Genomic DNA, 18,265 nt, shown 5'->3' with positions numbered 1-18,265 from the left:
CTGTTGGTGGGTTTCCTGGTGGACGGGAGTCCAGCGGTGATGACTCATCGCTCGCTGCAGCAAGTCGGATCAAAACATGTCGATGCACATTTTTTTTTCCAGATAAGCGGAGTTCTTGGAGCTCTTCAATACCCAGCCACCACCCTCGTTCCCAGTCTTGAGAGGAATTCGGGCTGCCTGTCTGACGGCTGTTTATGTATGTTGATGTCACCAGTGCAGACTGGGAGCTCTCACTGGGAAGGACGAGGACACACATTATGTCACTCAGGTTTATTTTTAAACGAGCCGTCTGAGAGTAATGTGGGAAGAAACTTCTGGGAGAGAGAGAGAGAAAAAAAAACAAAACACAAGAGATGACCACTAAATGCTCCAGTCCGGCTCCACATCAGCCCTCCCATTCACGGTGCTCTCCCCTGGAAAACTCACACAAATCATCCCAAAATGTTCCAGCTGATGCAAAATGAAGGAAATTTAAAGGTTAAGTGTGTTATATTTGGATATTTTTGAAGAAGCAACAGCGACATCAAGTGGTCACCCTGGTTTTAGATTGCAGTGCTCTTTCGCTCATCCTTCCTCTCCTGAGCTTGCCGGTGAACTATGGTGGCCTGGCCTGCGCACACAAACCTTGATACCTTGTCCACATTCTTCTTCTTCTTCTTTGGTTTATAGAGGACGAGTGCATTCACCCCAAATACGAAACACGTTGTCAGGCAGCTGGATTGTCCACACCAGTCTTCCTTAGCAAGACGGCAGCTCAATGGAGCAAGGCCCTTGCAATACAGTATGTACGTTTTGAAGAGTAGGAAACCCAAATAACCTTGACTGTACAGTTACTATACACTTTTATGACTGTATTTACAAACAGTATATTAAGCTTTTACCAATATATTCTGTCTGCTGGTATTTGCAGAGTTCAGTTTCTCGTGTGATCGTGATGGGCGGACGACAATCTGACCCCACCAACGGGTTCAAAGGCTCATCGGGCTGCGTTGGCCGCGGCAGCGGATGGAAACTTCAATCTGCGTTCAATTAGAGGCCATTAAGCGCGATAGCGGCGGACGGATGATGTGGGTCAGGACGTGTTTCCTGTCGCCGTGTAACAAAGACACGGCGCTGAAAAATGTGTCGTGGATGTTTGGAATCGAGGACGGAAAAGTGTCCTACGTGAAAAATTCAAGCTCGACTTAATTCCCTAAATTCTTCACCAGCGCCAAGAGGCTTTTGCCAGTAGGGCTGGAAATATTCATTTTCCCATCCGTAAATGTGCTACATATTATTTATTTTTTTTCGCATCTATTTTCTCTTCCCTGTGAGCGTCCACAAAATACGACCTGATACAAGTCGGCAGGGAGGAGTGAAATTCCTCGCGGCTGTGCATGCTTGGCATGAACGTTTGCGAAGTAGAGGAGGAGGAGGAGGAGGAGGAGGAGAAGGAGAAGGAGCTCCCTCGGCAGCAGCTTGTCGGACGAACCGGCGGCCAGACTGGACGTTCCGCCACTTGGCTTCTGGCTCTTCTGGCACCGCGGCGACACTCCGAGTGTTTACCGTCCTGTGGCTGCAGGGGAAGACCGAAAGAAAGAAAAAAAGAGGTTGAGTTCCAAAAACGTATCCAAGCGACTCGATGCGGGGAAAGGTGTCAGTGGGATCTTCGGGAAGGTTTCTTATCGACGTGTGCAGGTTGATTTTGTGTTTTATTTGTGGAGGTTTTGTCAGATAAACGGCTTTGACACGTAAACAAATGTTTGTTTTTTTCCTTTTAAAGATTAGTCACAGTTTCTTAAAAGCAAGAGTGAGGAGAGTAAACTTTCCCCCTTGTCTTGCTTCAAGCCAGAACTGCTTCCTGAAGTGTAACTGCTGGAGTGTGATGGCCTGCGGATGCGGAACGGCTGACCCGGCAAACGCCAAAGCCAGGAAGCCGGAAGATGAATGTGAAGGTCTGCAGAGTTTTCCTTCACGTTTGCCGGCTGAGGTTTCTCTCCCCGAACCCAAATTAGATTTGCATCGACTCGACGGCAGTGATGAAAGACCTTCCACACCAACAAACAAAGAGCTGGTGAAAACAGCTCCCCTGCTGATTAGCCGTGGCTTTCGTCAGCGTTTCAAAAGCTAATCAAGGCCAAAAACAAGTCAATTTGAAGTCTGTTAGCCCAAAATATGTCAAAACGACCGGTGGACCAGACACGGAAGCATTGATGATGTGATGTTTGTTGCAGATGTTGTTGACGCTGTTGGTAGCTTAGAGACACAGATCAAACAAAGAGGGTGTCACTGGAAACAATGGGGGGGCGGCGGCGTTGTGCAGTGATGAAAAGTACACTTTTTGACAAAAGTTTACTTTTTTCACGGGAAAAACACAATAACTCAAACAGCAGAAATTGGATGGAAAGAAAGCTTGGCAGAGGAGAAGCTGTGAGCTCTCGAGTGGTTGCATTGTTTAACATCCTCCCGAGTCGGCCGAGCTGACACCAGGACATCAGTCAGCCAGCGGCTGAGGTCTGCAGACTCTACCAATGTTTACTCAACGGTTGTGAGGTTGGTGAGAAGTCGTCGGTTTATCCTGGCAAGCCCGTCCCGGCGGTGATAACCGCAGGCTGGGCTGGCACCAGAGAGAACCCGACCTGCCCTGCCTGAAATGCCTCCCTGAACCAAAAATAAAAATATCATTTAAAAGAAAATGCTCCCACGGCAAGGAATAGCTTAAAAGTTATCAGTCCATTTTTACGCTTGTGTTGAGTCTTATAGTATCTGGAAGCATCGTTATCCCCCACGCTGTCTTAAGTGTGGCCCTGTGGTTGAATTTTGAAATTTGATTAAATTTGAAGCAAATGGAATGGACTTTTGTCACAGCAGCATTGAGTGGCCTTTGTCAACGAGTATCTGAGGCCTACAGTCTTGATTCGTTCAATACTGAACTGGCCAAAATTTGTTGTTGTTTATTCGCGTCACGTGGCCTATTGCCCGTAGTGTAAGGACCACGATTCTTTCGAAATGATGGAAATATATTAGCCGTGGCTGCTAGCCTAACAGCAGCGTGCAATTTGTTTCAAAGACACTCCGCAGAGATCAGAGTCCGCTCGTCCGCTAATGGAAGCTCAAGTGTTCCTACAAGTGGCTCCACTCATGCTGTGTTTAAAACAACGCGCTCACGCCGAACCTGCCAGCGAGCTACGGCTTAAAGCTTGTTGCGCTGCCCTGCGAATGATTTATTCCATACATTCCAACGCGATTATTTCAGTCATTAGTAGATTATATTTCATCCACGGCCTGCACTCTGGAGATGGCCGATGGTGCTGAGGTACATGTTGGGGATGATTATTTTTAGCAGGGCTCCAGCAGGAGGTGATTGAGGAGGGGCATGGTTCCCATCACACACTGTTCCCGCCGGGAGCAGCCTGTCGTCCCTCTAACAAATGGGCAAATTATTTTAAATAGTGGGATTTCTGTGACCTGAGAGACACTTTGTTCTTAAGCAAAAAAATAACAGCAATCTATTTTCGCGTTTTATTTGGCCGTTCATCGTGATTGGTGAGAAGTTTGAGAGGTCGCGAGTCTCTTTGTAATGTGATCGCCTGAGGCCATATCCACGCCCGCAGGGAGAACTGCATGGATTTATCACTGTTTGGTTAAGAGTCTGCAGAGTTTGGATGAACCTGACACACACACACACAAAGAGCCAGAGAACTGCCATCGCCGACGTTTATGACCAAAGTGTTTACGTGAGAAATGGAGTAAATTCATTGGACAAGTAAAACAAGCCGCTCAAAACTGTCGTTAAGCTTTTAAGGCCCTAAGATAATCATAAAAATGTACATTTCATTATCTACCATGTCAACTGGGACAATTTAGAGTTTGCTTATTTTGTTTTAATTTGTACAAATGGTGAAGGATTTACTTGGCATGAAACACTAAAGCTCAGTGTCTGGCTCTTGTGTATCTTGGGAATAATGTTAATTAAGTTTTATTTTACAGACATTAACGCATCAAACAAACATCAATTGAATCATCAACTTGTAGAAACTAATGTTGCTTTACTGCATATTTATCTGATACTTATATACTGATATTTATCTGAACTGATTTAACTGTCAATACAATGTCTGTCTCTTGAGGCAGTTGCTTAATACAAATATTAATTTTGCTGCGAATTTTAAACCAATTTTTATTTTATTTTTTTTCACTTCTAACTGAATCAGTTTTTGGAAGTTTTCAGAGGTGTTGGTCAGAGTCACAGAAGCCTCTGGACTAAAAATAGCCAGGCAGGAGGCCCAACAACACAACAACGAGGTGAAAGGTGGAGCTCTACCGGCAGCCAAGCCGTTTATTAGCCAATATTCTGCGGAGAGGAGCGGCTCGTCCTTTGTCTTCACACTCCGAGATGATAGATATATAGTGCTCGCTACCCTGGTCAAGTTTTAGCCTCAGTTGTTGGCGCGCTGCCAAACACTGCTTCCGGACGTTCTACTGCGATCGGAAATCGAATTTTCAGAGAGAGAGAGAAAAAAAAAAAACAGGATTTAATTTTTGTTCTAAATCGCCCAGCCTTACGCACAACAGCAAAAATGTACAAGCTAAATCTTGTGGTCTGTACTGGAGCAGCAGCAACATCAGCAGCAGGAAAATCTGCCGGCATTTATTTTTGGCATTGGGTTTTAATTCACGCCGCTGGTTGACAGTCGCTGCCGCTGCTGTGACGTCAAATGCCGTCTTTATTTTTGCTTTCAGTGGATTTATGTTTTTTTATAGCCAAAAAATTGTTTTATTGTTTCCTGCTCTCAGGAGGAAAAGATCTTATCCGACAGCCAGCAGGTTGTTCCTGTTGTTTTATGGCACTGTGGTGCAGGACTGTGGTACCGCTGTGACGGCAAGGGACCGCCTCTTTGAAGACTATTAGGATGATAGCGCGGCTATATAAAGGCACACAATAGCACACGCACGTACACGCGCCCGCGCCCATATGATGCAACCGCTCATATTCTCAGGAAATTGTAGAAATGTCCTCAAAAGCAGAGGATCTGCGTGGAAAAATGGGCAAAATGTTAAAAAAATCTTTAATAATAAATTTGCTTTTACATTTATTTCACCCTGCTGAAATTTAAAATGCTTTTGAACTTTTGCGAACCCGACAGTCCAGATTTAACTTGTTTCACCCTGTAGATTTATTTCACAATTTCCTGGAGGACAATAGTGAGCAAATTTTAGCATTGAAATATCAAGTGACCGAGCTGCTACATGCTGGCAAATTTACCTTTACACTGCAGGGATGTCAAACTCCAATACACTGGGAGCAGAACCTTAGAACCTGGACTTGAAGTTGCGGGCCAACATTATTGAAAATATGTTCCTCCAGATAGAACAACAAACCTTTTTATATAGACCCAAACTAGATTGGCTTCAACCTGAATGCTGCGGCCTGAACTTGGCAACCGGATCGGTACCGTAGCTCCGCCTCTTCCCCCTCAGAAGACGGCAGCTTGAAAACAAATGAGACTGGAGTTTTTCTAGACGGACCCGCCAGAATTTACACCAGAAACCTCCGAGGATCCTGTCGCCGGGACGCGTCGTCGCAGTCCGAAAATGTCGTCTGCTGCCAACATGACGGCCCCCGCCGCTGCAGCTGCGACCCCTTGACCTTCCCACTAGCTGCTCCCGCCCACGCCGCCGAACAGCAGCTGTGTGTTTGCCGACGGATGTGCCGTCGGGGGGTAAACCTGGTGGTCCTCTGCTAGTTCTCTCAGTGTTTGGTGGGAGTGGGGAGATGAACGTCGCTCCGTTCGGAGCCTCTAATAAAGTCTTTATTGGATTTTCAGTTTATAAACGAAAGGCCGCCAGGACAGCGCGGCCCCGGGGGTGGAAGAGTTTTCTTAATATCTGTGAAGGTGGAGCTGACGATCATCTGCAGCCGACTGATTATGTAATCTGAAGAGCAGTTTGAACAGCCACTGAGGTCGAGGGGAAATGCAGCAGACACCAGGGTTTTATTCTGAGTTGTGTGTTCGCTTTGCTCTTGTACAATTTGCAGTATTAATACAGTGGGCTGAAAATTGTGTTCTGCAAATAACAGTCGTGAGACTTTTACTTTGGTAAAACACATTTGACTTGCAGTTACTGTTTGTTGCATTTTCCTATTCTGCAAATAAGGTGGTATGGGAAATTTATTAGCATTATTAAAACCCACCACCAGGGGGCGCTGGGTCTGAAATGATACAGATTTGCAGTACAGGAATGACTTATTTAAAAATACATCTGATTACCTGAGATGCGGTGAACCGAAAGGCATTACAGGCCACACTGGAAACGTGCTGTTTCAGTTTGACCTAAACGAACCGGTGGTGCCTTGTTGTTGCGCCCCCTGCAGGTCCGACTCCTGCAGTGAAAATGATATCTTTGGGTTTGTGTTTGTCTGGAGGAGGGATGAAGGAACTGAGGCAAAACGAGATGTGTGTGTGTGTGTGTGTGTGTGTGTGTGTATGTGTGTGTGTGTGTGTGTGTGTGTGTGTGTGTGTGTGTGCGTGCGTGCTTGCATGCTTGCACATTTGAACTGGACTTATTACATAAGAGAGACTTTCAGGAGTGCTCCATTAAATTATCATCAGCGCTCCTCCCGTCTGTCCTCTGTTTTCCTTCTCTCTCTCTCCTCCTTCTCCTCGTTAAACTCTGCGCAAACTTTGCTTTTAAGCGGCAGGACGCCGTCTGACATTTTCATCCTTCCCGAGACGTTTTAACAGAGTGAGAGCTTCCCGTCGGCGGCGGCGGATTTTAAGGGTCACTTTCCCTCCCCGTCCCCTCTGGAGAGTCCTTCGGGTTTGTTTTTTACGACTCCTCTCAGTGAGACGTCCTCTCAGGCCGCACGGCTTCTCCCACAGAGTCGGGACGGTCAGCCTGGAAAAGGTCAGCGTTTGATGGAGTGATGGGAAGCCACTGCTGATTGGCTGCTTTCGAGTCCTGACTCTCGCTTCAAGCTGCTGCCGGCCGACTCTCGACCGTGACGGACATTAATCGAAACTGTCGGATTTGCTTTGCGTGTTCATCTATGCAGGAACATGTCACTTTTTTGCTTCTGCGCCCCATGGTGAACAAAGCCCCGCCCATGCTCGCATGTGATTGGGTTAGACGTGGGCAAACTTTTTGACTGGTGGGCCACATTTTTGATTCTAAAATTTGATCGAGGAGATGGACGGAGCGTTTTCGTGACCCGCCTCATAGGAGGAAAATTTCTTTATCATGGGATATTTAGAAAACATGTCCTTTAATGTCAATTGAAAATGATCAGAAGCGTTTCAACAAAATCAGTGTATTTGAAGCAGCACAGTAATTTGCTCCTCTTTGAAAAAATGGATGAAATACAGATATTTTATTTTATGACTTATTTAGTATTAATCTAATTTCTTAAAGTTTGGCGGGCCGTATTAAAAATCTTAACGGGCCACATATGGACCCCAGGCCATAGTTTGCCTATACCTGGGTTAAAACCAGCAGTTTTGGCCAACCGCAAGCTATTTGTGGCGGGCCAGTGAACTACGGTGTCTTTTTCATTGGTTTACTTGAGCATACGAGCGTTCACCTTAAATACACAATCAGTCAGATCGGAGCCGATCTGTCAGACGGCTAATTTGTCCACACCGGGGCTTCCTTAGGAATTTGGCGTTGCAAGATGGCAGCTAACTGGGAGATTTAAGGGCAGTATTTTGGGCTTTTGCCAATATAAAAATTTGTAGGCCAAATTCTACAGTCTGGTTCTTTAATGATTGTGCGTTGGAACTGTGAAAAACTGTTTCTGGAGGAAGTTGTGCCTCCGTCCACCCTGCTGCCGCAAAACCGAAAGTGACTCGGTGGGAACGGCAACAGGCTCAACAGTCAACGGGGAAGTGAAAGCGGGTGAACTTTAAGACGGCGTGGCCGTGCGGAACCCTGATGAGTCGACCCTGCTCACTGATGAGTCGACCCCGCTCACTGAAGCTCTCCTCCTGGCTGCCTGGACGCTCCTCCGCCTGAGCTTTTCCCAGCGTTTCGCCTGATGTGGGCTGACGGGGACGCGAGTGCACGGCCGGCCCGGGCGGAGACTCTGGTGAGTGGTGCAAATTTCCTCGTGCTCGAGAGGCCAGGAGGTGGAGAGCCCACGTGGCTTTACAGCACGCGCCACCCTCTGATTCCCCCCCCACCCCCCGAAGTGGCGGAGCTGTTTTCCCCTGAGTTTAGAGGGGTTTTCGTTCTCAGCCGAGGCCTTGAACTGACATTTGTGGGGGGGCAGCGGCGGATGAAATGCCATGAGGCGGCGGCGGCTGATAACGTGACAGGACGCAGGTCAGGTGGTCCTCCTCGGCCCGAGGGAATCTCCTCTCCTGCTGCTGCGTTTCTCCGCTCACTCGAGCCCAGTGTTAGTTTTGACAAGAGATTTTGATTTGGTCTTTTGACTAATGTGCTCTTTGCACAATGAAACAAAATGAAGCCAAAGCAAAGAAAATGTCAGGCTGTAGGTGTCTTCAAATGTGTTGTGTTCTTTGGATTGTTTTTTTTCATGGTCAATTGTGAAATTGGCCCACAAATCTCCCCTTCTTTTTCTCCCAGAACGTTCTCTTTCTATCATTTTCTCTGTTGTCGTCTCTCCTTCTGTTTTCTTCTCGGCAGCATGCTCAAAACTGTCGCTCTCCTGCTGCTAGTTTGCCTGTATGAGCTCAATAAGGCAAAAATGTGGATTTGGTCAAGGTTTTTTTGTCTCAGTCAATAACTCCTAATTTAGTGGATGTTTCATTTTTGACCGCAAAAAAAAAAATCCAAATAAAATAAAATGAACTATAAATTTGTGACAAATACAGTGACGAAAAATTTTGGGCAACGAAATTAATTGTACTCGAGCACCTGCTGGTCTTCAGGGTCCGTCTTGTTTTAAAGGCTCTTAAATGTCTCCTGGATGATTAAACTGCACTTTCAGACAGTTGCACCAAAGTGGGTGAAATGGATTTTTAATATGAAGTTGGAATTAAATGTCCTGCTGTGGAGGAACAGAATGGAAACCCGGTGAGCCAGCAGTCTCCCGGTGTGTCTGGAAAAAGTTTTCCGGAATGTTGTTGTTCCAGAGGTCTCTTTGTGCGAGGCGCATTGCATGTCCACTCAGTTTAGAGGTGAGTAAAGGTCCTCTTGCAGCTTTTGTGGTACTGTGAGTTTGGATCCTCTGGTTCTGAAGACAAGACATTTATCTTGTGGGAACTTCAATCTCGCGGTGCTTCCACACCTGATTGGACGGGACACAGAGACTCGTTTTCACAGGCTGGCCGAACTGGGTTGGTGTTGATTCGATGGACTCATTATTGTTCTTTGTTTACAACAGTTAAAGCATCGTGGCAGCCACTTTGCCTCCAGTAAATGTGAGGCAGGGCTGAGTTGTGTTGCTGGGAGAAACTCATAAAGCAGCTGACAAAGTCTTCAGGCGGAGACAGAAAATTGGTCCCTGGTGAAGAACTTTGGCAGCATCCAATCATTGGCTTGTTGATGCTAAAATGGAACTTGCTAAAAAACCCTGCAGAACGGCGTTTCATGGGCGGATTGAAGAAACCGATGTGCGGTGTTGTGTTGCGATATCTTTTGCGTGATGTGTGGAAAGCAAAAACATCGCCGCCATCTTCCCAACGCAACCATCGCAGGAGAATCATTCCGTCGATCGAGTGACTTTCTGACCACTAGATGGCGCTCAGCCATACGACAGGATATAAATCCCCCGCCGTCTGACAGCGACGTCGCCTTGCGGGGTCTCCGCTGATTCCTCACCCCCCCACCTTCATCGTCCTCGAGTCCGCCGCCTTTAGAAGAGTTGAAGAGTTGAGGAGATTCCGATAAGCCGAGGCTCAACCGGCTGTTCCCCGTAAGCGTGCAGCATTTAATAACTGCCGGTTGTTCATTATTTTCAGCTTATTAAATTCTCTCTGGGAATCCTGAGAACGACGTCGTAAAAAACCCCAAAAAATGGCGGTAGGCGTCTCGCCAGAGAGAGAGAGAGAGAGAGAGAGAGAGAGAGAGAGAGAGAGAGAGAGAGAGAGAGAGAGAGAGAGAGAGAGAGAGAGAGAGATTCAAATTAAATTAACATCTAATGAAAGAGAAGAGCTCATCATCGGGAGCCACGAAGGTTTGCGTGGGCCGTCTGTCAGCAGTGAGGCGGGATGTCCCCTCCTGCCTGGAGCTCCTCGCTGCTCGATGTCACCTCTCGAACTCCATTTCAGCAATCAGAGTCGCCTGTGACCGCCGAGTCCAGGGAGAAAACCTTGAGATCAACCTCCACCCCAGGAGACTGGAAGCTAATTTCTGGTGCTCCGAGTAATGAGTGGAGGTCATGGGAGGAGGAGGAGGAGGAGGATAAGTGGAGGAGGTTGCGTTTCGATTAGGGCTGTCAAATAATTCTATAATTCCTAAATGGATTAAGCTCTGAATTTCCATAGTTAATCGTGATTAATTGCGTTTTGATTTGCATCTTTCAAATTTGAAATTCTGCTGTTTTCCCTCTTTATGTCCACATTTATGTAAAGCAACTCTTACCAGAGTTTCTTCATGGGGAACACACATGAACACAAAGAAAGGATTTCCTTTTCAATCTTTTGCGTCGTTATTTTATCGAGCAGGCATGAGCAAACTACGGCCCGGGAACCATATGCGGCCCCGTAAGCGTTTTAATCTGGGCGGAAAAACTTGAAGAGGTACAGAGTAAGCAGGGGTCAGGAGGAGTCTGAAGAAGACCTGGAAACCACAAGGAAGAAGGAAAACCGTGTCTTATGTGAGCTGCTCCAAAAAGACCGACGAGTTCGGCAAATATGCTGCAGCATTTTTATTGCAAAGTTACAGAGATTTTTTTTCCGCCAGTGAAAATCTGAGCAGGTGGTTAGTGACTGTTGGAGTGAATTGGCGGCCTCACTTGCAGATTCACGACTTGGACTGTAATAGTAATGGAGTATGTGAACTTCAGCCAGTTGGATCAGCGTATTTTCTAAAGTGCCTGCTCAGGTTTTTTTTTTCTTTTTTCTTTTTTTTTTTGGCGTCCTGAAAGGAGAACAGCGCAGGGTGAAAACTGCCACTAATGATTCATGCAAACTCAGAGCGGCGTCGCGGACGTGGTCTGAATCTGGAGTAAGAGGACCACGCTTAAAACCAACTGCGACTCCCCAGTCGATTAATTAAGGCGCCAGCGTTTCACGAGCAGCAGGTTGGAACCCGGTGGAACCTCGGGAGGTCGGAGGGGACGGAGGGGGGTGGCTGGTCCCGCTGTTGGGGTCCTGGTCCAGGTCTTTGGCTCCGGCGGGGGTCCCAGTCAGGTCGCCACCTTCAACTGTGTGTTCTGCTCCTGGGAGTCGGGGGGGAGGAGGGGGGGGGTCCTAATGAGGCGCAAACAGGGGAAATTTGTTCCAGATGGTGTGAAAAACACACACACACACACACAGATCAGGCAAGCGCTGGTTATATTGAATTACCCTCCTCCTTTTATGCATTCGCAGATTAAGCGTATCATTTATCTATCGAGCATCATCGCGAGAGGCTGCGGGATGAATAGGTTTTGTGTAATCAGAGCCATTATGTCACCACGGCCACAATCTGCCGTTTCAAACCGTCTGTGCAATCTTTCCTTCACGTTGGCGTCTCAGAGAAGCTACTTTGTAAAAAAAAAAATATATATATATATATTTCATTGAGTCCATGTGACATTTTCCGTGCAGCCTCTTAAGACTCAAAGGTCAAAGGTCGCTGGCGACTCCGGCTGCTCCGCCGCGCTGCGGTACAATCCAAAGCCGCTAATTGATAATTTGCCGACCAAGCGGCTGAGGCTCCCGCGGCTGCCCTTTAATTGGAGCTCCGAGCGTTTCTCCAGCGTCCGTCCTGTTAATGAAGAGGCCGACTCGCTGCGGCTGACCTTCACTCATTGATCACAGCCGCCGCATCTCGCCCGAGGAAGGCCGCCGTCGTTATCTCCTGCCGGAGCCTAGTCGGCGGGGAGGCGTGGGGGGGCGGCCGAGTTGTCACCGACGCCGCTGGAAACGTTGCGTTCGGTTTCTTTTCTGCCGGACTGAATTAAAGTCAGACGAGGAGTATCGAAGCGACTCTGACGTGATCTCGCACCTGTCGAACTGTTTTCTTCGCGGCGAATCTTTTTTTTTGACTGGCGCCGGCTGTTTGCGTGACAAAATTACCCGTTGGTCAAGACGGATCCGGTTTCCCCGTCATTAACTTGCACATTTTTTTTTCGCGCTCCGCAACCCGCCGGCGAATTGCACAGGTCGTTTTCTAAATGTGCTCCAGCTGCAGCGAGGCGTTCGGGTGCCGCGGCGAGGGGAGCGCGACGGGCCGCCTCGCCTCGTCGCAAAAAAAATAAATAAATAAACACAACACCTGCGGGCGAAATGAGGAAAAATAGCCGTGGGGATGTTTAAACTTCTCATCAGGGCTGTAATTCCACTTTAATTTTGTTGCGACCGCAATGAGAGAAATAACCTTGGTGTGCTGAGTCGGTGCTGCGACGGCGCTCTGCCGTTTGTTTTTCACTGCAGCAGCCAGGGGGCGCTCTGCAGCAGCCAGGGGGCGCCCTGCAGCAGCCAGGGGACGCTCTGCAGCAGCCAGGGGGCAGGGGGCGCCCTGCAGCAGCCAGGGGGCGCCCTGCCGCCCTGTCCCGTTTCACTCTTTAGCCGGACATCAGCCTGCCGTCTTGGTGCTGTGCTGCCGATCACATGCAAGTTCAATACAGAGCAGCTTTTGTTTTTTTTGTTGTTTTTTTTTTAACCCAAGGCCGATCAGCTGAATTCTGCGGCTCTCCCAGAAACTTCCCAGATCCCAACCCCTCCATTCCTGAACAGTTGGAGGATGTCGGCAGTGGCTGTAATTTAATTACACAGTAATTTTCCAGTAATGTAACTTTTATCTTTACACTGTAATTGAGTTACGTAACAACGTTACATGTAACTCGTTACTCTCCACACACTGCCCCCAGGTGGGGAACTGACTGCACTTCCCGTCTGAGCTGCATTCACATCCGCTGTTCGCTGCTCAAAGTGGTTTCACGTACATGCGGACGAGTGATGGGTTTTTTTTTCCCGCCAGTGGACCTCCGGTAGACGGGATGTTCTCCGAACCAGAGTCCGCCACCACTGCCGCCGCCCCCCAACCCCCTCAACGGATATAAGTGTGTTCGACATGTCAGGGAGTTCCTCCGAGAGGATCCGACTGCGGCACCGGCAGCAGCAGCAGCAGCAGCAGCAGCAGCAGCAGCAGCAGCAGCAGCAGCAGCTTCATAGACGAGAAGCAGGTCGGCATTGTCAGGGTTTGACTCTTGGTGGTGTTTCAGCTGGTCGGCCTGAGTCATCGGATTAAGGAGCTCACGGAGCGTAAAAACCACCCTGTTAAAAAAAAAAAAAGCACAATATTATGTCTGACTGTTCGTGGCTTCGTCGTTTTCTGGTTCCTTTTGCCCGGGCCTGTGACTGGATGAGAGCTGACAGTCGGGCCCGTTAGCTGCGCCTCCCCGCCTGCGTTTCTTACGGACGCATTCGGTGCTGCGGCGCCCAGACGGTGCCGTCGATCTGCTCCGCGATGGAGGTGGTGCGGCGTCGTGCTGGCGCTTTCCTTCAGCTGATCCAGCGGAAAAAGCCCAAACGCGCTTATTTAAGATATAATTAATATTGCAATTGTGAATAATTCCGCAAAGTAACTGTAATTTAACGACACGTTTTTTTTTTTCCCCCAGTGATGTAACTGATTACAATTATCTTTGTATTTTGTAATTGAGTTCCGTAACAATGTTCCGTGCAACTCGTTACTCTGTGCCGAGACGGCGCCGCCGCCACCGAGGGGGCGGTCGCCGGTGGGAAATGCCAGAACGCGGCAGTTTATTCACAAATGGGAGATCAACGGATTAGACTCACAAAGGAGTCGGCTGGTTGCGTCATGTGACAACAACGACAAATAGCCCCTCTTGTATTCGCCGCGGCGCCAACGTCAGACTCGGCACGGCGTCGGGCAGCCGTGACAATCTTCATTTTCCGCATCTCCTGCGGGGTGTTGGGTGTCTGTCGCTCTTCCCGCCCGCGGTCGAACGAATAAAGGAATTACGCTTTACGCTCCGCGAGGAAGAGAATTCGGGGCAAGCGGTATTTGACGGATCCCCGCTGCGTGTGAACAGAATCAAATGTGCAAATTACAACCAGTCCAGCATCTGCACAAATTGCAAAATGCATCCATGAAATTGTGAATGCACAATCTTTTTTGCGACTGCATGAATTTGCATGTGATTGTGTGATGCTGGCCCGGAGCTCTTTTTTTTTTTTTTGTAACCAGTGTCAGACTGTCAGGGCCAGCGGGGGCCTGCTGTGCTGGGCTAAACACATTCAGAAAAGTGACTTTTTTTCCCTTTAGATATGCTAATAAAGATTCTCTCCATAGTCTCCATAGTTTTCTTCTCGTCAGATGGTGCTTAGTTGCACGGCTCCCGTTGTGGTATGTCACGGCGGAGCTTTCATCCAATCATATTTCAGCTCGCTTGTGTCGTCAGGCTCTACGAAAGTCTTCCCAATCAACGTTGCTGCCTCCCGTCTGCTGTTAGTAAATGGACCACAGTCAGCTGCGATAGCCAATCAGATCTTGAGTCTGCGACGTTGAGGCCAGCTAGGTGACCTGATGTGTTACTGCGAGCTGTGATTGGATGAGCACTCATGAGAGCCTGAAGGACTGAACTAACCCTGGAGATCTGATAACAGAGGGAGGGGAAACTAATAAATACAAAAAAAAAAAACCAAACAATCTGTTTACTTTTACTTTGTTTGTTGTCGTTGTGTCTCATGCGAAAGAGCAAAGTTTTGTTGGACAATCTTGTTGAAGCTCACATAGCTACTTTTTCCGGTTTTATTGAAACTTTGTTGACTAATGTCTTAAACATAGCCATTTATTTTTGAGTTTTGACGGTGTTAATGGAATTATGAGGTGCGTTCATTTTGGCTAGGATTGAGTACGACCTCGTTTGTTTTAAGGCCCTCGACTCGACCGTCTCTGTGAGCGAAAGTCATTGTGACGCGTCCACGACGACGACGACGACACAGCAGGACACGTTCACACGTTGTTACTGCGCTTCCTTACAACAACATGTATCTGACCTTTGACCCCTAATAATCAGGCCGCCTTAGGATCTCCGCCCCTTGGTCTTGTATCTTCAGTCAGGACTCCATTGTCGGAGGGGCACGACGGCAATTTTATTTATTTTTGTCCCCAATGAGGTTTTCCTCTATAATCCCGCATCTTTAATCTCTAATCCTCACTGTGTGTTTCACTCAAGGTTGAAGTGTTTGTCTTTTTTTTTTTCTTTTTTTTTCAAAGTGAGTCAGCACAGAAGAGGGCAACGGAGGGAAAAGCACAAAGACACTCTGGCGAGTGAGTCATTCTGGCAACGGCCAAGCGATATATTTTTTTCCTCGAAAATGACGTAATTGTTTGGTTTTTTTAATGGATGACAGGTTTTCACCTCACTCTAAAATGTTCTTGAACGACACTCATCACGCTGTCCATGAGACACCGGCCTCTGTTTCCATCGCTCGCGTTTGAGATCAAACGCGTGGTTTAAATTTGTCGAAATGGTGTGTTTACTTGCTGATGAAACCCTGGCAACGCTGCTCGGGATGGAGAAATGAATTTTTTTTTTTTTTACTTTGAAATTTCTCCTCTCTGTTGCCCTTTGGACTCTGAGGAGTTCTATCGCGGGTTCGGGGGTCTTTGTCAAACTCTGCTGCAGAAAAAAAAAAAAAAAAGGAACTTTGCGTCAGCTCATTGTGACGGCCAGCTACGGCTACACCGCTGGGACAAACCACTCACTGACTTGCCACCGTCTGAGCTCCTGTTTTGGTCAAATTCCAGCGAGTCTGTGTTTCGGCGGGTGAGAAAATATTCAGTATTTATTGAAATCTTGTTTGTGAAGATTTGTGTGTGCTGATGGTTTGGAGTTGGAGTCCCCAACCGTTTTGAACGTGAGAGCTACTTAATGGGTACTGGGAGTCATACGAAGGGCAACCAGTTTGCTACACTCTTCTTTAGTCGTACATGATTACTAATGATACTCATCTCTGTGAAGACACTGATCACGTTAATAAGTTTTTACAATAATTATCAGCAAAGACTGATAAGTTTTAGACACAGCTCACCCTGCTGACCCCTGCCGACCCCTGCTGACCCCTGCTGACCCCTGCTGACCCCTGCTGACGCCTGGTTTGAAGGATCTTGGAGTTATTGTTTTCTCTTTTCCTGACAGAGTTGAGAATTTGTGCCGTGCTTGGTTGATCTCGCTGGCTGCAGATTATTACGACGGCAGGTTTCCCTCCTTGTCTACCAGCGAGGCAGGCAAGGAGCCTGCTGCCACCTCGGTCAACCTGCGGGAGCAGATCAGCCGCATTATTAGCTTATTAGCATAAATGGGACGTTCATTAATTTTAGGTCGATGTCAATTTGCGCAAAGCGCCGATTGACGCGTCGCCTGCAAATTGCGACTCTGATTGTGCTCATTTTGCTTAATTGGGACCCGTTGTGTCTGCAGGAACTCTCGGCATTTATGGTCACATGAACGTCAGCAGCGCCGCGGGCCAGATGCCGGCGATGGAGGAGCTTGTCAGTGAGAGGTGAGTGTCACTCGGTCTCAACACAAACTCCTTGCAACACTCTCGGACAAATTCCCTCCACGGCCTTTGCCGCTGCTCTGAACGAAACGGCGTAAGTCAGAGTGAAAAACCAGTTAATACCAAGAGCCGCCAGTGAGTAGAGCGGAGATAAATCAGATGAATAACCTCCTTCCTGCTGGTTGGCAAACTTAAAAAAAAAAAGAACTAAAAACTAATTTGTCAGGAAATTGATCACCCCGGGAGCTGGTTTAATGGCAGCCGGCAACTCATGCTGGAGGCTAATTAAAGAAGAACAGCGGCGCATTTAAAGCATCAAGCAGGCATTGAATTGAGAATTTTATGTTTTAAAAGTAGAATAGTTTGCTTTTTTTTTTTTAAAATAGTTTCTGAATTATTTTTTCAATAAATCCCTCCATGGAGTCTCTACACTATAAAAGACCTTTAAAGGAGCAGTACGCTAAATCTTTGCCCTCCAGATTGGGTTGTGTTAGAACGGACACAGATAAAGTTCAAACCTTTGGTTGGGCAATCAGCGCTTTTTTTTTTTTCTTCCTTTTTTGGCCCATTTAAGAATTTATTTGGTACAGAAAAGATTGTGATCATCAGCCGTTGACTGGCAAAATCATCGTCAGGGTCTCTGATGGCCGCCCAAATACAGTAAAAAAAAAAACACAACAACCTTAACGACAACATTTGGCAAAGGCTCAGCGATGGATCGGGCGAGTTCGCTGCTGACTAATTGACGACGTGTTCATTCAAATGGCCTCCTTCAGTCACCCTGAGAAAAACAAAAAGCAATGAATGTATCGTGAAATTGATCAGTGGCCGTCTGGCCTGCATCTGGGTTGGGTCTCCGCCGTGCTGCCGTCTCTACTCTGACAAAAATGAAAAAAAAAAAAAAAAAACTACATCTGGACGGAAACAAAGATGCCCAGTTGGTTGCTGCTGCGTCACGGTGGTCTGTTGATCTTCAGATTTTTCTGGTTTCGCTGAAGAAAAAGGAGACGACGCTGCGGTCACTCCCCCCCCACTCCCCGAACATTACGAGCAGAGAAATGCAGATACAGTCACTGTAAACTGCCATTTGTGGCGGCTGGGACGCTAAATTACTGCTGAGGCGACGTGTGGTTACTAAGAGCCTGTCAGAAAATGTTTTTTTTTTTTTTTTTAGAGATATCACAAAGCACAAACGGTCTTGGATTTAATCCAGTACCTCTGTATTTATTCAGACAGAACAAATAAAATGCAAAACTCAAGTGTTGAAATTGTAGCTGTATGATAGAAAAAGGAAAAAGTCACATCAACAAACAAAATAAAAACAACATGAATAAAACAGTATCTCGGAAGGTGCTGAAGGTCGAGGGGGAGAGAGACTCTGCTGAAGTTGTGGATTTTCAAATTATTTAGCAGGAAGCAAGCAAACGACGTGCGTGGATGTTCTGCACAAACCCTTCTGTTTGTTTGGCCTGTTTTCCTTCATTTCTGCTCTTCTCTTAATTGCATTTTGGTCAATATTGACGAGAGGTTTAGCCACTCGTCAGCCCTTAGCTCCAGTCTGAAAGGCAAACAGAAAGAAAACAGGCAAACAGACAAACGGGAATTGAAACAAGTCACTCGGGGATGATGAAAGGAAGTCCTGCCGT

General features: G+C 47.3%; 1 protein-coding gene across 3 annotated transcripts in view; it reads left to right on the top strand.

Moving 5' to 3' along the window:
- htr4 (5-hydroxytryptamine receptor 4) overlaps positions 1–18,265 on the top strand; it is a 106,079-nt gene that overhangs the window by 26,993 nt on the left and 60,821 nt on the right. For 2 of the 3 annotated variants that reach the window (XM_076048015.1, XM_076048016.1), the window contains exon 2: positions 16,541–16,622. In XM_076048015.1, the coding sequence (XP_075904130.1) occupies positions 16,541–16,622 (82 nt within the window). Of the gene's footprint in view, positions 1–7,953; positions 8,066–16,540; positions 16,623–18,265 lie in introns of those variants that run through there. The other variant, XM_076048017.1, reaches the window with a different exon arrangement.

Source organism: Nelusetta ayraudi, unplaced genomic scaffold, assembly GCF_046127955.1.
Source record: "Nelusetta ayraudi isolate G7.1 ecotype Tasmania unplaced genomic scaffold, CSIRO-AGI_Nayr_v1 ptg000097l, whole genome shotgun sequence".
Taxonomy (NCBI): domain Eukaryota; kingdom Metazoa; phylum Chordata; class Actinopteri; order Tetraodontiformes; family Monacanthidae; genus Nelusetta; species Nelusetta ayraudi.
Note: the sequence above shows the minus strand (reverse complement) of the source record. Positions and strands in the feature narration are given on the sequence as shown.